Here is a 15,475-nt window from a genome sequence, read left to right as displayed (position 1 = left end):
CACAAAAAGTATATTTTGGCGTTACCATTTATAAAAGATTCTTTACTCAAAATAGTGATAAACACTAAATTTTTCAAAAATATAAAATAATTAATTAACCTTTTTAAAGAGAGAAATACAAATCATTTCAGTCAAAACAGTTAATTATAGTTGTACATGTGTCCTCCAGTAAGCTGTGTGTTTTAATTCAGTTGCTAAACAGATTTGACTATTTTAATTAATTAGTGAACAGCTAATAATATCCTAATATATTAAAATAATGTTCTTTCAGAAAGTAAAATGAATAGAAATCCAAATTTGCAACATTTACCATTAATTAAAAAGTCTGAAGTTGTACACGTGTTCTCATATGTATGGTACTTATTATTATGTATTGACCAAAAACCAATGTATTTTGTCTCAATACAGCTCATATCATACTTATTACAATAAATGTTTTAGATTTTTTACTAACTATACATTGCATTGTTGTATTTATTCTAAATTTGGGTTTCACAGTTAATTACTTATGATTGCCACTTGTCAGTAATGTGGTGCAAATTGCAAAACGTGAAACGGACATTTTGGTTTCAGTGAATATTTTATCCGCACGCGCGCCTTACCTCTGCCGTGTGAATCGTGTAGTTCATTCGCTACTAGTGCGCGTAAGGCTCTTACTGTGACCAGCTTTACAACTCAGCTCTTTGTTGGTTATTGTCTAAATATAAGCATAGTGACAGTTTTAGTCTTAAATCATTAATTTCATTTAATTGGTAGAGATTATTAAATCTATCATAAGCTCTTAGTGACCGTTTTAGTCTAAAACCATTAATGAGTCCAATTATGTGAATCAGTAGAGAGTAAAAAAAGCTTAGAGTTTTAATAATGTCAAAATATAACTAATATGCACATGTAGTATAAATTTTATTTTAAAAAAGCATATAGTATCCATAATAGATGATTTTCTATCCATTGCAAATTACATATCATAATGTTTTTCTTTATAACTCGAGTTCAAAATAACTAGTCTGCTTAACATTACTAAACAGCATAATAGATATTTCTATAGATACGACTTTTCAATCCCATGTAGCCGAGAGATCATGGAATTGGCAACACTAAATTTGCTCCAAGGTTAAGTTAGATTCATACTCCAATGTCTTTGATTTACCTGGAATCGCTTGTGTTAAGTCTTTAAACCATTAATTAGTCCAAATTCAATCAGTAGGGAGTAGAAAGCTTATTGAGTAATGAGTTAAATAATGTCGATATTCAATTATTATGCACATGTAATGACATTAAGAAGCCTATAGTATCCATAAGGACCATAACAGATGATTTTCCATTCATTGCAAATTAAATATCATAATAATGTGTTTTTTCTTCTTTTCAAACTCAATTTCAAAATAATAAATCTGTTAAACATTAGGAAACAGCATAATAGATAGTTCTATAGATACGACTTTACAATCCCATGTAGCCGAGAGATAATGGAATTGGCAACACTAGATTGCTCCAAGGTTAAGTTAGATTCATACTCCAATGTCTTTGATTCACCTGGAATCGCTTTTGTTTTAGTCTTTAAACCATTGATTAGTCCAATTCAATCAGTAGGAAGTAGAAAGCTTAAGTAATGACATTAAAGAAGCCTATAGTATCCATAATAGATGATTTTTCCATTCATTGCAAATTAAATATCATAATGTGTTTTTTTCTATTCAAACTCGAGTTCAAAATAACTAATCTGATAAACATTATGAAACAGCATAATAGATAGTTTTATAGATATGATTTTTCATTCCCATGTAGCAGAGATCATGGAATTGGCGACACCAGACTGCTCCAAGGTTAAGTTAGATTCATACTCCAATGTCTTTGATTCACCTGGAATCGCTTGTGTTAGCTTCAATGGCTTCTTCCTCTCTGATTCCTCAAGCTGAGAATAGCAGAAAGACCAGAGAAGCTACAATGGAGACAGCAATAAGATCAGAAAAATCTCAGACAAATATACAGAACAATGATCAATGTTGTTTCTTAGGATTTTGCAGACCTGAATTGTGTCTGTTTTGAGGAAATTTCTCTGGAGTCTTTGTCCGTTGGGCAAACGGATCCCAACTCTGCATTGTAAACTTCGATCGCCTCCCTTTGGTTCTTCCGGTAGTGGTGGGAATGCTGGCAGTACCGCAGATGTAAATGCTTCAGGCGTTATTGTCGATTGATCATCTGAAGAGTCTTTCATGTTGTTATCTTCCAAGGAAGCAGCTAATGCTCGTCGCAGTTCTTCTTCTTCTTCATCTTTTGCAACATCCTCTACAGGAATAGATCAAAGTCAATCTTTTTTTCCCAACAGACTAGCCATTGAAGTTGTGGAAAAGTTTTGAAACTAACCTTTGGGTTTGGAATGAGGAGTCAATGAGAAGCTGCCTCTTGGCCGTTTCTTTGAGAGAGAAGCAAAGTGTTCACGCGGACCACCATCCATGAACGGCACTAAATCCTCTAGCAAATTCTCGGGTTCGACCATTCCACTCCACATTCTCATCCTTTGACCAGTGGTTGGATCAATTACAAGCACCACGGGAATAGATTCAAGCTTATAGTATGTGCAAACCTTCCTTCCTTCCGTGGTATCATCATAGACCTAGAACAAGAAAAGGAGGGACTAAAACCAATTCTGTAAAGAGAATTTAGGAAAGCAAGCGAAAGTTTAAGGGGGAAGTTCTATATTATACCTGCCAGAAGATGAAGTTGGCTTTGATAGTCTGAGAAACAGCATCATTCGCCCAAGTATCTCGATTTAGCTATGAGAAAGAAACACATTAGTTGGGATGTGAGTGGGTGTACAATACCATTTAACGGATCGAAACTGAAACAAATAAAAACCATGCGGAAGTGAAGATAAACCAATCCAGTTTTATTATCCAAACAAACCAAAACCAAAACAAACGAGAAGGAAGCGATTAGACCGCTGTTTCTAAAGAAGTCTTTCAAATTGAACTAAAACAATAGATTACGCACCCTAGATGTGACTATCGTCAAAAACTGAGCAAGAACCAAAACCAGAAAAAGAAAAAATATTAGAGAGTAACCATATGAGAGCTGAATTCCGTGGTAGATTGGAGGTTGACGAGAAGCCATTTATCCTGAGAAGACGAAGTAGCTTTTGCCTGAACAAAAAACCATCGAGAGAGAATTAGAATAAAAAAGCAGACAAGCAATCAGCCAAACAAGTAACTGAGTAGAATACCATTTCAAAAGAGCCCTGGAACATCAGATGAAAAGGAGGACGGTACAACGATGCCAAGCTGTCACGAGGAACGGATGCTGACTCTGATGCAGAGGCAGAGGAAGCACCCTCATCTGGTTCCCAAATTCCCGGGCTTTTTGGCTCTTCACTGAAGTTACGGAAAGCAATCAAAGAAGTTGGTTCAGGCTGAGAGTTTCCCCCCCTCACAGCCCTAATCACAAATGCAAGTTAATTATGAGAGCTGCATCCCGCATGTACATTTAAGAAGAATTTATCATCAGCATAAAAACAACAAACCGATATCTACATAGAATGGGGCATGATTAAACATATTGAAGATGCTGACTTTAATGGGCTAATGAAAGTTGAAAACAAAACTTTTAGCGGCGCATGAATATACTCCTACTGTGCTAAATAGTTTTGTGTACTTATTCATAGCTTCCCTGGATAATATTTCTTTGCAAATGCTAATCTAAAACCCCTGGAACGTAGAACTTTACATGTATTTCTGCCTTGTCTATTGAATTAGTAGAGGCTAGGGAAGGAGCAGAACCAACATGAGGTTGAAAGTCTTACACACAGTCAACTAGAGCAACCTTAACTATACGATCATAAGAAGCAACTTGAGGATAAAAGACTAAACTCTATGCTGGGATTTCAGCTGGTTACCAAAATAGAAACTTGGAGTGATGTAACTGCAAAAGCAATTGAAACGACTCTGCTAACAACAGAGACACAACCTGACTCTGCTAACAACTTAACACACCCAACTGGATATTCAACCAGGTCTGGTTTGAGTTAACAGAATCAACTAAAACCTAGATGATAATACTGCTAATTGAAACAATGGTAAATTTAAAAACTACACTTGGAAGAAGACCAGCAGAGAAATCAATCAACCAACCCCTGAGAGTCAAGAAACTAAAGAGGGCAGGTCCAAAATTGAGGAACCTACATTGTTGGCTGTTAGTTATTACAGCCTCCTAAGTAATGAAAGTCAATGAGAGAAAATCTTCAACCTAGACACACAATTTCCAGATATAAGAGAAAACAAAGAAGCGAGCGAAAAAGAGACTAACCCATAATAAACTGATTCACCATAAAGAGTCTCTCTCACAACAGGCAAAGGAGCACGGACTTCATCAACATCATTCTGCACCATCCTTTGAGTTCCTGTGTCTGTAGTGGCCCTATTAAAATACAACAGCACACCATCAGGGTCGAACAAACCAAAATAGATAACAGAACCTCGAAAGCAGGGGGCTTAGAATAACGAAAAGAAAGTATCAAGAGTCTATAACATTATCACTAATCATACCCCCAAGATTGTGAAGCCATGGGATCATTGGACTCAGGCAGAGTGTGTGTACCAGATGGAAGCATACCACCTTCGTTTCCAATGTAAAAAAGCTGAATAGCTTCGTCAAGTTTCCAGCTTGTCGCCTGTTGATAGCAGAACTCAACTACGTTAGTAATATTTTACACAAGCGAAGAGAGCATAACAAAGTATCAACACAAGAGTAGTTAATCACAAACAAATTATAAAACGCCAAACTAATCTCATCAGTCATCACATAAACCCTCGATCAAAATGCAGATCGTAACACCACAGAGACCAAATCACAGAGATCTCAGACTAATCTCAAATCCAGATCAACTAATAGTTACCAAGAAAACTCTCAATCTAGGGGTTTTAAACTCGAATACTCAAAAGTATTGATCAGATTTTACCCATAAGCTGAAAAAAAAATGAGAGACCCAATCTAGGGTTTCAACTCGACATCCCAAATTGTTCATCAAGCATATACACTTAAGACCCACAAACAGAAACCAAATCAAGGTTAAGCTCACTCACAATAACCCATCAGTTGACCAAAGCACCCACCCTCACAGAACAAACAAATCTACCAGTTTCCAAGCACAAACCTGTAAGAACTGCCGAGCAGTTTCAGCGGTCTGTCCGACAGCGATTTCAAGGAAAGAAGAGACTAATCTCTGCTCGTCACCGGAAGACAACATCCCCTCCATTGCTCTGCTAAGACCACACAAACCCTCAGAGAAAAAAAAAACTCGAATTTCTGAGAGAGAAGACACACACAAAAAAAAAAACAGAGATTAATTTAATGATCTGTGAAAAAAAAAACAAAAAAAGGAAAAGAGCCCAGAAATTATAGGAACAAATCAGACTTGCCCAGAAGATGAGGATTAAATTAGGAACTGAAGAGTCGAATCCTGCGGGAGGAGGAACACATACAAAATGAAAATTTTCTCTTTTTTTTTTTATCTTACTGCCAAAAATATTGAGCTCTTTACCGGATTCAAAAAGACTACTATACCCCGGAGAGGACGATTCTAACCCTAAGTTGTGTTCGAGTAAATTCGTGCAAAGAAGTGGGGTTGTTTATGACATTTCCTTCGAAAACAACAAATACGCATGTGAAATTGGTCCATCTCCATCATCATTGAGTTCATTTCAAGATATTATTGTCCCAGATTATTACTACTATTAAACACAACTAATTATTATTTAAGTTCGATTACTTAATAAGAGCATTTTTCTTAATTGTTAGTAGTTGACATTTTTCAAATTCTTGCTGTACAACAGACACACGTCAATCAACTTTTTTTTTTTGATTAACTCTCAAAGAATAAATCACTATCAAGGATTTTTATGTGCCAGAGGAAGTTACAAAAATTTAAAGTAAAAAAATCTGTCTAACAATTTTGTGTTCTTCTGTCTTCTGTGTCTCTCTTTCAGAGAGAGTGAATGAGCAAAGACCCTCCTCATGCTGGTTTTGATCTTTCTCGCGGTGGAATCCGCATCCATGACTTCATTGACTCATAGACCGTGAATCCAATTGCAACCGATGGAACAATCTAGCAAACAAAGACAAATCAATGAATCATAAAATTTTGGGAGAAGTAAAATAATGAAATCCAGACTGAGATGATCTAGGATCAACTGTTTTTTTAATCTGATTTACCTTGATGTAGTTGATGCTTAAACCAGCAAACAACTGTCTCCAACCCTGAGTTCGAACAATCGTGTTGAGCCCATCAAATGTGTTCTTGTAACGCTTGTTGTTACCTTCACTCGTCATAGGCTGTAGATTCTCTACCTGTTGTCACACAAAACACCAAAATGTAGGTTTATGAGTTCTGAAATGTTGCAAAGTTTGAATCTTATTTTTTTTTGTTTTTTTTATACCTGCATTTGTCTCCTAACAACATCCAACGGGTAAGTGATGGTCTGACCAAATAAACCAGCTAAAGCTCCACAAGGTAGATGCATTCTAACAGAGTTTTGATGCTCTTCAGGAACATGTCTTTTCAATTCCTCATATATATAGAACTTAAGGCCCGCGTAAGGAAGGATGCCAATCAGTGTTGGCCCTGCAAAAACACAGGAAATCCCCAATCTTGGTTAATCATTTACAAATCCAAATTAGGAACAGTGCACACACACAAATGGGGTTTAAGAGTCAGTTTATAGAGTTGGTACTAGTTTGATGTCAACCTTTTATAGCTTGAAAAATCATTAATGCAAGCAAAATTTATGTGCTTTACCTATGCCTCGATAGAGCCCACGTGGTCCCCCTTCTTTATAAGCCATTGCAAGCACCTCTTTTATGCCTGAATATGTAGGTTGACGGTAAAATCCATTTGCACCAACTTGTCTTGTGTCAGACACCTAAAAATGGAATAACAACGGCATAAGGGAAGAAACAAAACGATATTTCTTCATTTTCCGTAAAGCAACAGTAAAAGCATGACATTCAAAATCACAAACCTGGTAAGCTAGCTTAGTGCGAGCTAAATCAAGAGGATATGTGCACAAAACTGCTGTTCCGCCTGCAGCTGAACCAGCCACAAGATCAACAATTGGACCAGAACCTAAAGGAAGATTTTTTTGCAAAATCCAGTCACGATAAACTTCATACGTCATGTAATGAAGGGCGGCATAAGGAATAATCCGAATAACACTCGCCCCGTTTCCTCTGCAATAGTTATGCACATCACAAGGATTTAGTAAAGTGACTGGGCCAAGCTTACAATATTAAGAGTCAAACTACTAGGTACTTACTTATAAAATCCGAGAGGACCATCAAACTGTAACACCTTCTTTAGCGACTGGGACACACCAAGGGTCCTAAAATCGTTTGTTCTGGTCTAGTATTCAAAGCACAGGTATACAATCAATAGGTAGTAAAAATATCGATGCACAACAAAGAAAATATCTTAAGATATCATCAAAGTACTACCAAGCATAAAACCAAAACCCCAATTTCCAGCAAAACAGATAAAATCTGAATACAATTTAGATATAAACCAGAGCCATTGAAAACATAAGAAGATCAAGACACAGGGAGAATCATCACCTGCAAAAGAATTTTGATCCTTTCCAAAGGTGCAACGGCAGTCTTAGCAATGGCCCCAGCAGCTCCTCCAGCGATAAGGGTTTTAGCAAGCACAGGCAATGTATCCACAAGGCTCATCACATCAGCCGAGAGTGTGGAGCCTTGTGAAGAACCCATCTCAATTTCAACAACTTAAGTCAAATTCGGAACGTTCTCTCCTTTAATCTGAAAAAAAAACGCCTTATCCCATCTAAATCTAGGGTATACGACCGCCGCAGATCTCTTATTGAAACTTAAACCTGAGAAACTGAGAAATCCCAAGAAAGAGTACGAGAAGCTAAAAAGCAGATTCTCCTCGTCTCTTAAAGCAATATTCATTAACAGCCTCAACGAAACACTCTTAGATGATCATCCAACCCCCCACACACCTGAAGATCAAATCATTTCCGATAGCTCAATCCTAAAAAAAAACTAGTCTTTATAATCTGACAGATCCAGATACTTATTACACAGCCGAACCAACCTCACGAACAAACTCGATCGATTGAGCAAACGAACAAATACCCTTTTGAGATTGATCTAAATCAATACCTCTTCAGATCCAAAACGAACCAATCAAATGGGAAAATTCGTCGAGGAGAGACAAACGAGAAACCCTACAGCTATATTCACGAACAGAGACAGAAAATTTCTGGGGCGAGAGAGAGATATATAAGTTATCGGAGAAAAGTCAGGGAATTTTTTATGGGGCTGACGAGGAAAGAGCGACTAGAGGCTCGCCGTAAAAATCTCAGAGAAGAAATAAGGAAGACGATATGGTTTTTCGATTCAAAATTTGAGTCTTTTTGCTCTGTTTACTCATTGGTCGCGCAATTTCACAGGCTCGAAGAAACAGAGCGATGCCTTTTTAAGTTTATATTCCATGTGGCACGGTGCACCCATATTATGGTGGACCTACAGATTCATTGGTTAGTAATTTACCCAAAAATCGCGTTGAACTTTTAATTGTTACTTGGATCGAATCGAATATTATAAAAAAAAATCACAAAAATCTGACATTTAATTCAGTCTCATAAAATGAAAAAAATAGAAATTACAAACAGTTACAAGTTACAAAGAATCAATAAACAAAATATAACAAACAATAACATGTATCGCATATTTGCATGCATGTTTACTCAATTAACACAAGCATTGTGTTACTTTAATTAACAAAGCTGCATATCCTTCTGATTTCTCCGGTAGAGGCAGTGAGGGGTTCAATATCACCCATCTTGATCATGGCTGTGGCGAAATCTGCCGCGAACTTCGATCGGTTCCTGCTATATTCAGACACGATGCCGTCGGTTGATGCACCAGATCCGAACAAAACTTGATCGGTTACTAAAAGTCCTTTCTTTTGCATTAAGTTCTTGTAGTAATTGTTGTCGAAAGAATTAGGTGTCACAAGATCCAAGGCAGCAAGATTCCCGTCACTTCCCACGGTTGGGCAACGACGTTTGCGAGTGCTGGCAAATCCTGCGTCGATGTCGCTTGAGTTTTCGTAAAGCCTGTCCCGGAACAAGAAGCATTGAGATTGCCCTATGGTGTGAGCTCCTGAATAGTATACAAAACATATAAATATCATTTAGAAATATGCATGCATGGTCTGTATACTGTAACAAGAGCAATGGAATTAGCATAGCAAATCACACGTTTAAAAAATATTAAGCTCTAATGGACTAATAATCATATATACAAGTATAATCTTTGCACTGACCTGAGAGAGCGACAAGATCTCTTGTGTTAAGGCCTTTCTTGCTGAAGAGACCAGAGAGTTGGTCAAGGTTATCTTTAAAGCCAGGAACTTCACCACTATTTGCCAGAGCCTTGAATGCGGTCGTTGAATCCCTCCTTCCGACTTTCACCGCCCATTTTGGACCTCCCACCTAAAAATAGGAGTTGGACAATATAATTGTTATAAAAATGATAGTGGGTATATTTACATGTATAAATAATCACTAACATACATATTCGGAAGCGTCTCTTGCCGCAACCGCTATTATGTCAGCGCAAGAAACAATGCCGGGACAAACTTTCTCGACTTCGGATTTGGCTTTATCTATGACTTCAAAACCTCTTACGGATTTGAAGTTTGGCAATGCATCTCGCTCGCTTTCTATCGTTGATGTTCCCTCGAGCAATATTGATGCGTCGCAACCCCAAACATTCACAAAAGTCTTATAAAAAATGAATGTGTTTCCAAAAATGTGGAACTAGTATGAGGAAGAATGAAACCTTACATGAACAAAACAGTCGTGGAAATGCATGCGGATAAGAGATGGGGCCATTCGTCTCTCACGAGCTATGGCGGTTCTAATGGAGGATCGGATTTTGGAGAGAGCATTCGGACAAGATTGATCATAGAATGTTGGAGAAAGTTGTGCTTGACAGATCGAGAACGTGAGGATGATGCTCACCGTCATCAACATAAACCTTAGTGAAAATCTCTTCATATTTTTGAGGTGTGTATTTCGTACGTCAAACAAAATAATAATCTCTCTTCTTTTTTAGGGTAAGAAATAATATTTTCCTTATTTGAAAAGTATTGTCGATTAAGAATGTATATTTGATATTGATGTTGAATGTTACAAACCCTAGGGGTTTATACATTTATATACGTGCACGAGAGTTTTCACGCGGTGTCGCTATTTCTTATATATTAAAAAGGCGGTGTCACTGTTCAAAATTGGAGACTGTGATGTTTGGGTATAATATTTATTTGGAATAAAATAAATAAATTGTTGGGGTCTGACTTTTTGGTCAAATTGTTACATTAAAAAAGAACAAGAACATCATCATTCATCAGTAAACGCTTAATTAGTTTAGTTTCTTATAATAATATAGTTAGAAATTCGGATCTGAAGACTATAACTAACCATTATTTTGTGCGATTAGTGTGAAAGGAACAATAATTAACGACCAGAATATAAAAATCAAAATGTCAAACACGTACAATATAAATTAATGCTCGGAAGTTTTGATTAAAAGGCACTAATTAAATTTAGTTTCCTAGTCAAACCAACAAATTAGTTTCAAAACCGATGAATGGTACGTTAGAGACACCTTATGAATTTGGTTGCTGGCCAAGATTTGATCGATGTGAAATCTTTAGAAATAAAAATGGAATTGAGCTACATATTGCGGAAAAGATTGATTAACTAGACGACTTGCAATATCCCTACAATGTCAATTCTTAGAGCTATGAAATAAATCTATGCATGGTCAGTGGCCACAGAAATCATATGATCCAGTCTTTGTTAGGAATATTTAAGCATCGCTATCGACGGTCATGACCGTACGTAGTCGTTTTTCACCGTTTTGTAGTGTCATTTTGCATCTCATTTACGTCGTAGTTTTTCCCCTAAGAATCGAATCAATTGGTCCCTTAATTAATTTGCTTGCTATAGAACATAACTTTAGTAGTAACGATTTACAGATTATAAAAAAAACAGCCACAACTTTATTTTTTTTTTGTCTTAGTTGATTTTATTACGTGATGGGCCTGATGGCTCTCCTCTGGATGTTGGAAAGTGCACCCATCTATGCATCAGCTTCAGCAACAACAAATCTAGAAGCATGTATACGTATTGTGTGATATAATTATATTTGATGAGCATGTGTGTTTCGTACGTTTCATGTTCTTTCGATGAAAAGGTCAATTCAACTATGTTCGACTGTTACTAGACGAGTGCATGGATCCAAACTGTGTTTTGCATGATCCAATTAGACAAAAGCTGTACTCTATATAAATTCAAACCAAATGACGTGTTTGTACATATTTATTAATATCACATGATCAAATTGAAATCTTTGTTTCTAATTAATGAGCATATTGTTATTTAATCTTATAAAAAAAATGAAACTATATCATCATCAAATTTGAGGCTAACTATATCTTTGTTTTTGTTACCGTGGTTAATTAGTTCAGAGAGAATTATTTGTATCGCTATCCCCTATATATTAAAAGAAAAGTATTCTTTAAGAAAAGCTGATCTGTCGTTGCCAGAGAGCTCTATGCCCAATTTATTACTTACCTTTAATATTCTATAATATTACATAAAATTGTCACTGCTATTCAATTTATTTATATACACAATATTTTGTTCCTATAAATTCTAAAATTGGTAAATATTATTCAAATATTAATAAATATTATCTCCTACATGGTTTCAAATTTATTGTTAAAACCTATGTATTATATAATATATTAAAAAATTATAACATGAGATGTAAAAAATATATATTTAAATCATATTTTCAAAAATATAAATAATATTATTTCTTAATGTTTAAAATTTTTTGACCAACAAAAATTTGAAATTAATTTGGAATAATAGATATTGAAAGATCTTTAAAAAAAAATTTGACGGCATCTTAAATTTATTTTAAACTATAAGATATTTAAACTTATGAAAACCTTAATTTTCAGTTTTCCATATAGAAAATTTATGATATATAAAACTAATATATATTAAAGATTCCTTAATTTCAAAATTATCATATTAAAAATATAAAATCTTATATATTTTTTAAAGTTATTTTTTAAATATTTCGAGAGACGGGTTTTTATAGATAAAAATATTATACCCCTTATGGAGTATGGCTACCGGGACGGGTTTGACCCGCTTAAGAATTTAGGTCATTCGTTTCGAGAAGTTTTAATCTTTTTAATAGTTTTTATCCGTTTCATAATTTACAAGTTTTATAAAATTCCGGTTAATCACTAATTCAGTAAACGTTAGATTCGAGTATGTTGTTTTGTGAATCTTAATTTTTATGCTCTAACCTTTATTATTTCAAAAATCACAAACTGAATGAAACCAAACTAATATAAGTTTGAACTGTAAATGATTTAACAAATAATTCTATCTATAAATGTAATTCTATTTGTACATAATATATTACAAACCTTATAGTAAACATAGTTTTTGAAATCAATCACGCACGTACGTGCAGGTCTGTACCTAGTATATATTATATATCGACACCCTATCAATACTTTCATTTCATGATAAATTTTAGTAGCTATATGTACATTACACTCACCCTATCAAATATAGATGTTGATATATAGTTTTTGTGTGTGTGTGTGCAAAATGTTGATACAAAAATTGATTGTATTTGCAATCAAATGGTGTTGTCTTTAAGCATATTGTCATACGCGGGGAGCACTACATTATAATATTTAAACAGTATACATGATTTGATTGGAGATGCGTAATACGAAAGTCAAAACAGAAATCTACAAAAAGGTAACAGACGATAGGCTAGTTGTTCTATATCGTGTTCATCTGAAATAGGGGATGAGATTTTAAGAAAATCAGATCGAAATGAACCAAATTTATCTAAGGTTTTAAGTAACCTGATGAACAAAGTTATACCTTGAGGAAAGCAAAGTCGAACAAGTTAAGAATCAGCCTCAGCTCCACTTGTGGTTAATTACAGTATGGACAATGAGACACCACATTATCCTTACTAAAGATTCTTTCACTACTTTTCCAAAGTCAAAGGTCAACTTTTCAAAATTTCGTGTAATCATACGGTTTTAGTTATTAAGTTATTGTTTTGGTCAATGTAATGTAGGCCAGCTTTCCATAAATCTAAACCTAATTCGGATTATTTCAGTCTCCTTTTAATACTTTAAGTAATGCAAGAGTGGAAAAGGGAAGATAATCATATATATTCATATAATCATATACCCCCCAAATCACACTCTTTTGCTTAAAACGAATATTTCAAAGAAAAGAAAAGAAAAATTGTTGAAATATATTATTTAATTAGTTCTTTATCAATTAGATAAAGTTTATTACAGTTTAACATTCATCACAAAGTATAATTGTAATTTCAGATTGCTAAATTCAATATGTGAATGTAACCATCTTTTTCAATACTTTACTCTTAAATCGTAATGAAAGATTGCAATAATCATAACATATAAAAAATATTTAGGATGTTCTGTTCAAGGCTGCAAGCCTTAAAGGAGAAAAGGCAACTACTGGAAAAGGTCGTCGGATGGTTTTCACGCGCTCCCGCAGAAAAAAGTGACCACGATTTTGATTATTTCGCTCCTATATATGTAAGTCTTATTTCGTCTCATTTCCAAAAGTCACACCAATCACCTTCAATTCATCAATCACTTCGCTATTAGCACTTACGAGAAATTTGTTTTATTACTTACAAAACTACAAAAAAAAAAAAAAGAGTCTTCTTGTTTAACACTAAATTCTAAATGGCGGTCTTCAAGATTCTTGTATTGTTGTTGAGTTTGTCTTGTTTCTGTCAAGCACAACTTTCTCCTACTTTCTACGACCAAACTTGTCCAAACGCTCTCTCAACCATCCGATCATCAATCCGAACCGCAATCAGCCGTGAACGTAGGATGGCTGCGTCTCTCATCCGTCTCCATTTCCACGACTGCTTCGTTAACGTATGTAATTAATTAACATTTGCTCCAACATGTGTTTTTTTTTTCAAGTTGCTCCAACATGTGTATACATACAATACCGCTCTAAAAATTATGTTCTGGTTTAATTTTTTTTTTTTTTGTAGGGTTGTGATGCATCGATCATGCTCGTGGCAACTCCTACTATGGAGAGTGAAAGAGATTCACTAGCAAATTTTCAATCGGCAAGAGGATTCGAAGTTATCGATCAAGCCAAATCCGCTGTGGAGAGTGTCTGTCCCGGCGTAGTTTCTTGCGCTGATATTATTGCCGTTGCTGCCAGAGACGCTTCTGAATACGTTAGTCTCCCTCTCTCCATCCATCATTACATACATATATCTTCAAACATAACATCATATTAATAAAACTACTATTTTTTTACAAATTTTTGTAAGAAATATAGTATTTTTTCTTGTTACGACAATATATCGTTTTATCTTAGTTCTAATTATTAATTCTTAAATATGTAAATTTTGGTATCATCAATAGGTCGGAGGTCCAAGGTACGCAGTGAAGGTTGGTCGGAGAGATTCCACCGCCGCGTTTAGAGCTATTGCAGACAGCGGCGATCTCCCCAGCTTCAGTGCAAGCCTCGACACACTCTCTGATCTCTTTCTTCGAAAAGGACTCAACACGAGAGACCTCGTCGCTCTTTCAGGTCAGTCACCCTAGAAAATCACACTTTTATTAGTCACTAATTTCTTAACATTTAAGACCTTTCTTGTGACACACGTAAACCCTATTTTGCAGGAGCTCACACCTTAGGGCAGGCTCAATGCTCCACGTTCAGGGATAGGCTTTACGACAACTCTAGTGACATTGACGCAGGATTCTCCAGCACACGTAAGCGTCGCTGTCCAGCAAACGGTGGAGATACGACTCTAGCACCACTAGATCAAGTGACACCAAATTCGTTTGACAATAACTACTACAGAAACTTGATGCAAAAGAAAGGACTTTTGACAAGCGATCAGGTATTGTTCGGAACCGGAGCTTCAACAGACAGTATCGTGACGGAGTACAGCAGAAACCCATCTAGATTCGCGTCTGACTTCGCAGCTGCAATGATCAAGATGGGAGATATTCAGACACTCACCGGCTCAGATGGACAAATCCGAAGGATCTGCTCTGCTGTTAATTAAAAGAGTTACTATTACTAGTCTTCTCCGAAAAAAGTTTCGAGACCATTAAAATTCAAATTATATTACATGTATATCCCATTTGATTCATTATTGTGGTAATTGTGCGTAACTAATTTCTGAAATAATTCGTTTGTTATTTGAAATTGAAATAATAATAAGGTCCCAATCGTTATTAGTTTTGGACCTTTTTGGTCATGGTTAAAAAACGTTAGTCACAATCTCTGAAAAGTTACATTATCCACATTATGCATACACGTGGAGCTATAAT

The 15,475-nt window shown here is 35.5% G+C and overlaps 4 protein-coding genes across 7 annotated transcripts; 1 reads left to right on the top strand and 3 right to left on the bottom strand.

The window, feature by feature from the left end:
- Positions 1-1,634: 1,634 nt before the first annotated feature.
- LOC104740128 (plant UBX domain-containing protein 7) lies at positions 1,635-5,693 on the bottom strand. Of its 3 annotated transcripts, none has more exons than XM_010460657.2 (10): positions 5,415-5,693; positions 5,150-5,301; positions 4,542-4,666; positions 4,303-4,413; positions 3,224-3,434; positions 3,066-3,143; positions 2,709-2,777; positions 2,368-2,617; positions 2,030-2,289; positions 1,635-1,942 (listed from the first exon to the last, which is right to left on the bottom strand). In XM_010460657.2, the coding sequence occupies exons 2-10, from the start codon at positions 5,249-5,251 to the stop codon at positions 1,775-1,777; spliced, it is 1,374 nt and encodes a 457-aa protein (XP_010458959.1). In that variant the 5' UTR covers positions 5,252-5,301; positions 5,415-5,693; the 3' UTR covers positions 1,635-1,774. The 3 variants fall into 3 exon arrangements, with proteins under 3 accessions (XP_010458959.1, XP_010458960.1, XP_010458961.1); XM_010460658.3 differs by having other exon boundaries at positions 5,411-5,557; XM_010460659.2 differs by having other exon boundaries at positions 5,150-5,255; positions 5,415-5,552.
- Positions 5,694-5,835: 142 nt separating this feature from the next.
- LOC104740127 (mitochondrial carrier protein CoAc1) lies at positions 5,836-8,466 on the bottom strand. Of its 2 annotated transcripts, XM_087484062.1 has the most exons (8): positions 7,603-8,466; positions 7,308-7,393; positions 7,165-7,221; positions 7,014-7,081; positions 6,791-6,914; positions 6,432-6,616; positions 6,208-6,342; positions 5,836-6,100 (listed from the first exon to the last, which is right to left on the bottom strand). In XM_087484062.1, exons 5-8 carry the CDS (start codon positions 6,834-6,836, stop codon positions 6,008-6,010), a joined length of 459 nt encoding a protein of 152 aa, XP_087340188.1. In that variant the 5' UTR covers positions 6,837-6,914; positions 7,014-7,081; positions 7,165-7,221; positions 7,308-7,393; positions 7,603-8,466; the 3' UTR covers positions 5,836-6,007. The 2 variants fall into 2 exon arrangements, with proteins under 2 accessions (XP_087340188.1, XP_010458958.1); XM_010460656.2 differs by having other exon boundaries at positions 7,014-7,221.
- A 168-nt stretch (positions 8,467-8,634) lies between these two features.
- LOC104740125 (peroxidase 5-like) lies at positions 8,635-10,186 on the bottom strand. Its single transcript, XM_019235887.2, has 4 exons — positions 9,864-10,186; positions 9,591-9,800; positions 9,341-9,509; positions 8,635-9,177 (listed from the first exon to the last, which is right to left on the bottom strand). Exons 1-4 carry the CDS (start codon positions 10,074-10,076, stop codon positions 8,786-8,788), a joined length of 984 nt encoding a protein of 327 aa, XP_019091432.1. The 5' UTR covers positions 10,077-10,186; the 3' UTR covers positions 8,635-8,785.
- Positions 10,187-13,724: 3,538 nt separating this feature from the next.
- On the top strand, positions 13,725-15,382 carry LOC104740124 (peroxidase 4). Its single transcript, XM_087484434.1, has 4 exons — positions 13,725-14,050; positions 14,173-14,364; positions 14,555-14,723; positions 14,816-15,382. The coding sequence occupies exons 1-4, from the start codon at positions 13,853-13,855 to the stop codon at positions 15,205-15,207; spliced, it is 951 nt and encodes a 316-aa protein (XP_087340560.1). The 5' UTR covers positions 13,725-13,852; the 3' UTR covers positions 15,208-15,382.
- Positions 15,383-15,475: the final 93 nt, after the last annotated feature.

This window comes from Camelina sativa, chromosome 14 (assembly GCF_030686135.1).
Source record: "Camelina sativa cultivar CO46 ecotype springtype chromosome 14, ASM3068613v1".
Lineage (NCBI taxonomy): Eukaryota > Viridiplantae > Streptophyta > Magnoliopsida > Brassicales > Brassicaceae > Camelina > Camelina sativa.
This window is presented reverse-complemented; position numbering and strand designations above follow the sequence as displayed.